We start from the raw sequence: 9408 nt of genomic DNA on the forward strand, positions 1-9408 counted from the left end.
GTGGTCACTAATAAAACCAGCACATGTTGTGTTTTAATGCTGGTCAACCAACTGGACCATTCTGGGTGACCAGCTAAATCGGCTAGGATTAGCACAGAGCACCAGGGACAGTGTGAACTCTGCACTGTGCTGAGATTTAACACAGACATCGGCTGATAAACATCACAGCCCATCCGAGACAAGAGTCCCGCCCGCAGGACACAAACTTAGAAAATTAGCAAAAGCGAATGACGTTTCTGGATGAATCCCTTCTACACGCCTCCGTGAGGAAGCTCTTCTGGAAGCTGTGGTGGGAATGTTTCTATAAAATCTGAAACATTACTGAGGAAAATAAAATGAATAGCTGGAAACGACATTTCCTGTTCTTTAAAAATGGCCCCCTGTGTAAAGTCTTCCATAGTAAACACAGAAAGGTCTGGAATGGTGAGTGAGCGCTGCCATCCGAGTGGGAATTACCGGTTAAATTCCTCCCACCTGGAATTCGGAAACTTCCCACACTTCCCCTTTCATCGCGATCGCTGGTGTCAGTGGCTGTAGTTCTCCGTGTGCCGGCAGGGGGCGCTGTCCCGCAGCTCTACCGCGGCTGACCGAGCGGCCGAAGAAGCGCAGTGAGGCGCTTCTCATTACAGGAGCGGAGCGGAGGGTAAACATGGCTGTGCCCGGCGGACGGTGAGCGCAGCCCGGCGGACAGTGAGCGCAGCCCCCTGACCTCGCCGCTGCAGACCCACGGGAGCCGAAACGGGCCGCGAATTCATCTGTTTTAATCGATTCTTCAGATCAGACTCGAGTCCAGCGCGGCGGATGGTCGTCTGAGCAGCGTCCGCCTCTGCTCGCTCTCAGCCCGGCTATGGCGGAGAGCTTTGACCGCGCTCCCGGAGCAGGGAGGACCCGGGGGAAGGCCAGCGGCCCCGCGGCGGGAGAGCTGTACAGCGGCCCGCCGGCAGAGCAGGACGCCGGGGCCTCTGTGTTCAACCAGTGCGAGCCTCTCAGACAGCCTCGGACCTCCCCTCCCACACCCGAGAGCAGCGCGGGCTCCGGCGAGCTGCAGACAGGTAAAGTGGAGGAACAGGTAAACTGGAGATGGGTAAGGTGGAGGAACAGGTTAACTGGAGATGGGTAAGGTGGAGGAACAGGTTAACTGGAGATGGGTAAGGTGGAGACTAAGGTTAACTGGAGATGGGTAAAGTGGAGGAACAGGTAAACTGGAGATGGGTAAGGTGGAGACTAAGGTTAACTGGAGATGGGTAAGGTGGAGGAACAGGTTAACTGGAGATGGGTAAGGTGGAGACTAAGGTTAACTGGAGATGGGTAAGGTGGAGGAACAGGTAAACTGGAGCCGGGTAAGGTGGAGACTAAGGTTAACTGGAGATGGGTAAGGTGGAGAGACTAAGCTTAACTGGAGAAGGTGGGAGAGGAGTAAAGTGGAGACTCGGGTGAGCTGGAGATGGTAGAGGCTCAGGTGAGCTAGAGATGGTAGAGGCTCAGGTGAGCTGGAGATGGTAGAGGCTCAGGTGAGCTGGAGATGGTCATGTTAGAGGCTCAGGCGAGCTGAAGATGGTCATGTTAGAGGCTCAGGCGAGCTGAAGATGGTCATGTTAGAGGCTCAGGCGAGCTGGAGATGGTCATGTTAGAGGCTCAGGCGAGCTGGAGATGGTCATGTTAGAGGCTCAGGCGAGCTGGAGATGGTCATGTTAGAGGCTCAGGCGAGCTGGAGATGGTCATGTTAGAGGCTCAGGCGAGCTGGAGATGGTCATGTTAGAGGCTCAGGCGAGCTGGAGATGGTCATGTTAGAGGCTCAGGCGAGCTGGAGATGGCCGTGTTCTCCAGGCTCTGGCGAGCTGGCAGACAGGTTGGCATTAATGTAAGGTTCTCCTTCGTGGTCCTGCATAAACAGAACCACAGTTAGGTGATATTTGGCAGAACGTCTGTCAAACTTTCAGCTTCAGCGAAACCAAAACGCTGCGGGGCGAATTAAACCATCACCAGGACGCCGTGCCGTCTCTGAGACGACCACCACGGCCGGGTAAAGGCCTACAGCTCAGCGCCCAGAGCGGTTATCCCTGTGTGAAGCCCACCCGCCCCACCTTTCAGCGCTTTATCCGCAGCTCTGTGGCTGTACACGGTCAATAAAGCGAGGCCCTGGTGTTTTGTCGTGGTTTTCTGGTGTTTTGTCGTGGTTTCTGCTGCAGGTTGTTGGGTTTCTGGGTTAGCTAGGTTAGCTCCTAGCTGGGGTTAGCGGTGCGCAGGACGGGCCCAAAGCAGATAAAATCATATTTAATATGATGTTTCATTGCCGTTTCTGCTGTATTGCGTCAACCTGTCCGTGCAGTGACGCGAAATGACCGCTTTATTTCGCTTACCTGGCTGCCATGAGCTCATAGCTAACAGTAGCTAACGCTAGTCAGGCGGGCTAGCGAACTGCAGCACAGGCCAGCAGCGGCCTGGAGCGAATCAGTACTTTAATCGGCCCCGGAGCTAATAAATCTAATAAATTATACCTTAATCAGACCCAGTCTGCTGGTTATGGCCGTTTGTGGTGTGGTGTGTCGACTCTGTTGGTCTGAGAAGCTCTGAACATGTCCAAGAGCTGCTAATCACTCAGCTAAACATGCTAACGGCGTTAGCTCGGGCTGTGAGAACACCCGCGGCTGAAAATCCGACGCCGCGTTTATTAGTGACCCTTTATATCCACCGTGTGGCTGATTGGGCGCTTAAAATCTTCCATTTCGTGCGTTAAAACCTAAAATAGCGGCCAGCCGGCTAATGTTCCGGCCACAGGCACACAGCAGCGAAGTTGGCTAATCTGCTAAATCCCGTCCCGTGAAAGGAGAGCTGGGGCAGCTGGGGGGGTCTCAGGCCCTGGGCTCGCTTATTTACTGTCATCTATCATCGGTCAAGATCAACGTGTCATGTTCTCCACAGCACATGTCCAGAACCCGGGGTTCTAGTTTGTGGGAGGCTATAGTTGGCTTGTTATTCGAATTTTCCGCTCCACCTTAAATGGCACAGCAGAAGCATTCTGGCTCATACAGGTGCCAGACCAGAACTGCTGCACTGTTTAAGGTGGAACGGAAGACTGGAGCGAGAAACCACATTCAGCCTCGTCTCGTTTGTGTTCTTGCAGACAGAAGCTCGACTAGACCCTCCAACTCAGCCCACAGTAACAGCAGCACAGCAGCCTTAAAGCCCCTCAGTGCTGAGTCTCTGGTGCAGAACTCCAAACTGTCGGCCAACGCTCCGGAGTTCTTCCCCACCTCCTACCCTCCATACCAGGTGAGACGTGTACCTGTTATACTGTCAGAGGCATAAGAAGCTCAGAAGACCCACAGAAACTACACTCGAAGGGGAATGCCACCAGTTTTTCTAAATTTCTCCACAATTCAGTTGAGAGAGAAGAGTGGTTTGATGTGTAGAGAATCCGATATGAGTAGCTGTGTGTGAACGTTAATGATTGTCCTCCTCTCTCCGTGAAGGACGTGGTGTACGAGGACGGCTCTGACGGATACTACGCCGGGGCCTCTCTGGCTGATTTCGTTCAGGAGTTCCTCAGTCACCTCAACTCCTCTCCGGGCTCGTTTGAGTTCACTATCGGGCAGATCACAGCCACGCTCAACGACTGGGTGACCACCGAGGAGACGCTGCAGGAGCTCGTGGAGCTCATCTTCACTCAGGTACATGAACACCTGCTTTAGCCTGGATTTTACACACACACACCGTTTATAGATGTGCCTTTTACTGGACCTCCCTCAGCTGCGTGGTGTTTTGTGTCTATGATGCAGGACGTATTTCGCTGCTGTTGGAACAAAACCTCTTATCTTCAAACTGATCAGTTTACAGGAGAAGGAACAAACATACTTTAGCTTTCTCCTTGTACAGTCATTTTGCACTGCGTCTTTCATCCCAGCTTATAGGTCTTATTACAGATGTGTTTTTCTATTTGTATATATGCCTGTAGATGGGATCTTTTCTATTTATTTTTCATGTTATATTGTCTACACCCTTATTACGGTTACTGAACTGTGTTGTGCGTCTGATACTGGCTGCTAGATTTCCTTCGGAATCAATAAAGTATCTATTTATCTATCTATGTAAGATTAATTTAATTTTGGACTGTTTCTTTTGGTCCATTCATCTTAAAATTTACATGCAATGTAAAGACCAACAAGGGTTTATGTCAAAAACTGAAAAAAAAAACCCAGCACAAATGGAGATGCGTGGTTTTGTTCAGACGGCAGAAATTTACACCCAGTGTAATATTAGCTATCAGGACTTGATAGCATCCTGTACACATAATAATGCAAAAAAAATCATGACTGATTATTTATTGAGATTTTTATTCATCAAAACAACAAAAATGCATGTGGAAAATTGGGCAGAATATATTTCTGAAAGATCTACTTTGCTCCTCACAAGACAGGCAAATGTGGAACTGTGCCGGATCCTTTCCACTCTGGAAAAGCGAAAGTAGAGTGAAGAGCTTCACCTCATTCAGGAGCTGAAATGTTGAGCTCTTTCACTCACAGTTGAGCTCGGGTTGTTCTTAGAGATGCAGCTTCACACGAGACAAAGCACAAAACGAACGAGCTGGAGCTTTCAGTGCCGATTAGATCTCCTTTGTTCCTCAAAGAATGAGCAGACGGTGACGTTGGAGAGGCTGACGTCCATTTGGTGAAGTGAAAGTAGCACGAAGAGCTTCCTTGCTTTGTTCAGGAGCTTTAGAGTCCTCAGTTTGGTGAAAAAGCTCCAGTTGGTGTGACATCTTAGTTGTTGCCATGTCAGCGGCAGAGACGACCATGATTGGTCAGATAATTTATATCATCTGCCAAACTTCACAGAAGTCAAACAGTTTCTGTTTACCGTCACTAAAACTAACGGTACACGTGTCAGATGTGTGGCTGGTTTCCTCTTAGCTGTTAGCGGATATGTCATGTTGTCTTGATGAGCAGGTGTGACGTTTTCGGTGCAGTCATGAAGGTTTTGTGATGCGATGCAATTCCCGATTAATAGTAGTGGTGTGATGTGCCTGTTCCAGTATCTCCATGTAATGCACTCTCTCTAAATAACAGATGATTAGCCTATGAGCGTATTCGTCAGACTCTACAGTGATTTATACTCTCAGACAGACGTCTGCAGTTAATCGATCATATGTAGAGTCAGAAAAATTACATTTTCGCTCGATAACAAACTTCAGAGCAAAAACAACACCCTGCTGTCTGTCTGAGAGTCCACGCTAACAGCACAGTATAGTTTCTGAGCCAGTGTATCGCCAAAAATCTGAAGTTTTATGAAGTGATGATTCTAAAAACAGTGATTGACCCATCATGACATTGTTCAGTGTACTAGTTCTTGTCTTGTCTTCATCTGTGGTGGATCTTAACCGTGCTTTGAAGGCAAGACAGACACAATATCGCAGAGTATTTAGGAAAAGTGATGATTTGAGGGCTGTGATATCTGCTGAAGGGGGAGCAGGTGCTCAAATAGAGAGGAGTCCTCATGTCTATGCGTTAGATCCTCTTAGATTTAGTAGAATGTAGAGATGTTGTTGTTTTTACTCTGCATTTGAAAAATGTATGATCAAGGCCCAAACGATGGCACACAGCCGTACTGTAATGAGTCCAGTCAGATTCCTGGTGCTGATCCGTTTGCCCTGTTTTGTTCTGTAGTCGACCTCCATGCAGAACTTCGCCTACACCGGAGCGCGACTGTGTAACCACCTGTCTCACCACCTCGCCCTCAGCCCAGCCAGCGGGAACTTCAGACAGCTGCTGCTCAAACGGTAAAACACAGCAGACAGACAGGCAGACAGATAGACAGGTAGACAGTTACATGAACAGGCAGACAGAGCTGCAGGTAGCCAGACAGACGGACAGGCAGTCAGACAACCAGACACACAGGTAGACAGACTGGCAGGCAGGCAGGCAGGCAGAGCTGCAGCTAATAATTTCTATAGGAAGTATAAATCAATTAAACCATTGCCTTCTGATTAGTTCACTAATCCAGTCAGTGAAGGGAGCTGCTCAGAGCTACAGAGCTTAAGGAAGAGCCTAATAAATATAAATAATAATCAATAAATAGTACATAGTCTGCCAAAAGTCTGGGCACCCCCGGTACGGGCTGTTTTAACTTATTTTCACTGAGAAAACCAACAGCGCCCCAGCCTGTCGAGTGTTTAAACAGGACCGGCGGTGCCTCGGTGTAAATGAGAGTCTTATTCACTTTAATTTGAGCAGTTTTTTAAACCAGTGATGGCCCAACAGTGAAAACCGGCCGTGTTTGTGGTCGTCAGTGCTGGGACAGACTCTCGGTGCTGTGCTCTGATAGGCTGTAATTAGTGGAGCAGTTCAGCAGCTCTGAGTAACGGCTGTATTGTGCAGAGTGAACTGACGGGCAGGCTGAGATTACAGGGTGTCGCTTTACTCTGTTCTCTACTTCACACTTCATACTCGGGTGCAGTGAGAGATCCGCTTCAGTAAACTTCACTTACCCCCTTGTTTTGGAGCTCCTTGTTCCTGAGCTACAGGGCAGTGGTTGAGATCTTCCTCTGAAATGAGCCCCTCTAATAAAAGAGCATCACTTCATTAACAGCTACTAGCGCCGCTCTGTAGGCGACCCTGCCCGTCTGCAGGGACAGCAGAGGAGGGGAAAGTTCAGCTCCTCACTGCTGGGCTTTAGTTACATTTAGGGATCAGACGCCTTCAAAGAGGGGGGCAGTTATTTATCTTGAAATATTCTCTATAGGCGTTAAATCTGGACTGGCCAGCCTGTATTTCTCATATCTCCAAAATGAGACTTTACAGGAGAAGGAAAAAGCCTACCTTACTTTTAATGTAAGTCAATGGAACCAGACGTCTTTCCAAGTCATGTTGGGCCTAGAAACGGGTGTTTTCAAATTTATGTCAAAAAAATGGAGATATGTATATAAATAAATCTGCTGCTTCAGGATCTGATTCTTTGTTAAAAAGGAGGCGTTTTAATGTTAATGTTGCTCTGGCTTTGTTCTGACCCTGGATATGGGCTTTCTATATAATCTGACCCACGCGTGTGTTTATTACACATTCAGTTGTTTCGTTTGAGTCTCCAGCTTTCTTAGAGAAGTTATGCTTTCACTTTCGTTTCTCTGACAGTCTGTCCTGTGTGCGTGTGCGTGTGTGCGTGTGTGCGTGTGTGCGTGTGTGCGTGTGTGCGTGTGTGCGTGTGTGCGTGTGCGTGTGTGCGTGTGTAGGTGCCGTGTGGAGTTCGAGCAGAGGGATCAGGCTGTTCTGGGTGGCGATGAGACTCAGAGGAGGTTCCACTCTTACGTCCTGTTTCTGGGGGAACTTTACCTGAACCTGGAGGTCAGTTGAGTCTCAGGTCTCTAACACTGAGCAGAGGAAATCAGCGGAGTCTGTTTCTGACAGCAGAACCGCCTGATCTTCACTCATGTCAGCGTATTTTCCCCATATTTGGTCAGTCAGTCACATTTAGGCCGGTTCCTGCCCGCTGACTGGGGGCACTTTTGCTTTAGTGTTTCATTTTAAGAATTTTGCCCCACTGTGACTTTAAATCTTGAGCAGGTCTGAGATTATTTGGGGACGTTAGTTTTCACAGTAAGTCACACATTTTCTCAATTTTTCCACTATTGGAAAAAAGTCAGCATTTTGACGTAATAAGTCTGTGTAATGTTCTGCTGTGAGAAATGGAGAAGAGGGGAGCTAAAGCAGGACGTTTTCTCCCTGTGGATGTGAGCTTCCATACATCTTCACGCATCAGTGCTGTTGGAGCCTCATGACTCTGAAACAGGAATTACACAGGAGAAGAAAAACCTACTGAACTCAGTGGAACCAGACGTCTTTCCGAGTCGGTTCTCTCGGTCCATTCATTGTGAATTTTACACACAGTGTAAGGAACATTGGGCGTTTTCAGACCGTCAAACTGGAAACGACCAGACGGCTGTTTGTTTCTGGTCTGACCACAGTCTGACCAGTATGTCCAGCGTTCTGCTGCTTAAGTAACGTTTATCTGAGTTATATATCTAGGTTTGTGACCGAGACGCTGACGTGGGTTATAGTTTATCCAGGTCCAGATATCCGTCCTTCTGTTTGATCAATAACGTCTTTATAGAGAAACTCCAACTGCGTCTCGAGTTCATGAAATATAATAAAGATAATTTACTTCTAATATTAAATATAATGATTTCCGTCCCTGCGTCAGGTGAGAAGTGCGAAGGGTCCTCCGTCGCGGGCGGAGATCCTGCTGGCCGCGCTGAAGGATCTGATGGACACGCTGTTCTCTCGCCCCACGGACGCCAACCTCATCTGCGCCGTCAAACTGCTGAAGGTAACGGCGCCTGCGGTCGGGCTCAGGAACGTTCTGTGTTCAGGAAGATTCAGTCCTGCAGGGATGAGGGCCTCGATAAATCCATCGTCACTGCCCTGAACCCACAGAGCCGTTCTGCTGCCTTTAAGGGTTTATGATACAGAAACTAGTACAGCGTCACAGATTAAAGGGCCGATAACATGGAAAACTGAAGTTTCCTCGTGTTTTACATTGAGTTTGACATGTGTGTGTGAGCTGCTTCCAAATGTGCATCACTCTGCAGTCCACACGTGGAAACCGACTCTGTTTTGAATGAGTTGTGTTTGTGATGTCACAAAAACCAACACATCTGCCTATTCAGCCTGCAGCAGTTTTACCCCACCCACTCACACTGAATATGAGCATTTTTGGCCTGGGATACTTTTTGAACGAGGTGCAGTACAGGATGGCCAATCAGAGCAGAGCTCATTTACATATCAGCCCATATTCCAGAGCTCCACGTTTATAAAGTGCATTCATATTTTTGTACTTTTTCTCTTAGAATTAAACTGTTGTTACTGTGCCTGTAAGACTGATGTATGTAAATGAGCTCTGTTCTGATTGGCTGATGTGCATTCAGAAAGCCGTCCAGACTGAAACGCCTCTAATAACGTGATGTTAAGCAGGCGGGCCTAATGCCTCAGGCAGGTTGTGTGGATTTATTTTTTGATTCGGTTTTCTATGATATGGTCCTTTTAAAAGCACAGTGACAGATGCAGCAGGATGGACGGGTCATGAAAGAATGAATTATGGCTGTTTGTGATGCATAAACGCACACTAGTGTTATAAATGGACCTCAAAGGGGAAAATAAAATGGGATGAAAATGTAGCGCATGGGCCCTTTAACCACCTCGTTTAATTAGCTGGCAGCTCCTGTTTGTTTACCCACAGAGCTGTCGTCGCTGCTCTGACTTCAGGTGTGTGTGTGTGTGTGTGTGTGTGTGTGTGTGTGTGTGCGCGTGTGTGTGGTAGTTGACCGGCTCGGTTCTGGAGGACTCGTGGAAGCAGAGCGGAAAGTCCCACATGGACGAGATCATCCAGAGGATCGAGAACATCGTGCTGGACGCCCAGTGC

At 48.3% G+C, this 9408-nt stretch overlaps 1 protein-coding gene across 1 annotated transcript in view; it reads left to right on the top strand.

The window, feature by feature from the left end:
* Window positions 1-603: 603 nt before the first annotated feature.
* The window catches only part of paip1 (poly(A) binding protein interacting protein 1), a 15593-nt gene continuing 6788 nt past the window's right edge, over window positions 604-9408 (top strand). Inside the window, exons 1-7 of the mRNA XM_037531869.1 lie at window positions 604-1052; window positions 3125-3273; window positions 3474-3671; window positions 5664-5776; window positions 7223-7334; window positions 8191-8316; window positions 9307-9408. The exon at window positions 9307-9408 is cut by the window's right edge and continues 5 nt beyond it. Of these exons, the coding sequence (XP_037387766.1) occupies window positions 848-1052; window positions 3125-3273; window positions 3474-3671; window positions 5664-5776; window positions 7223-7334; window positions 8191-8316; window positions 9307-9408 (1005 nt within the window). The 5' untranslated portion in view covers window positions 604-847. The remainder of the gene's footprint in view (window positions 1053-3124; window positions 3274-3473; window positions 3672-5663; window positions 5777-7222; window positions 7335-8190; window positions 8317-9306) is intronic.

Source organism: Pygocentrus nattereri, chromosome 20, assembly GCF_015220715.1.
Source record: "Pygocentrus nattereri isolate fPygNat1 chromosome 20, fPygNat1.pri, whole genome shotgun sequence".
Taxonomy (NCBI): domain Eukaryota; kingdom Metazoa; phylum Chordata; class Actinopteri; order Characiformes; family Serrasalmidae; genus Pygocentrus; species Pygocentrus nattereri.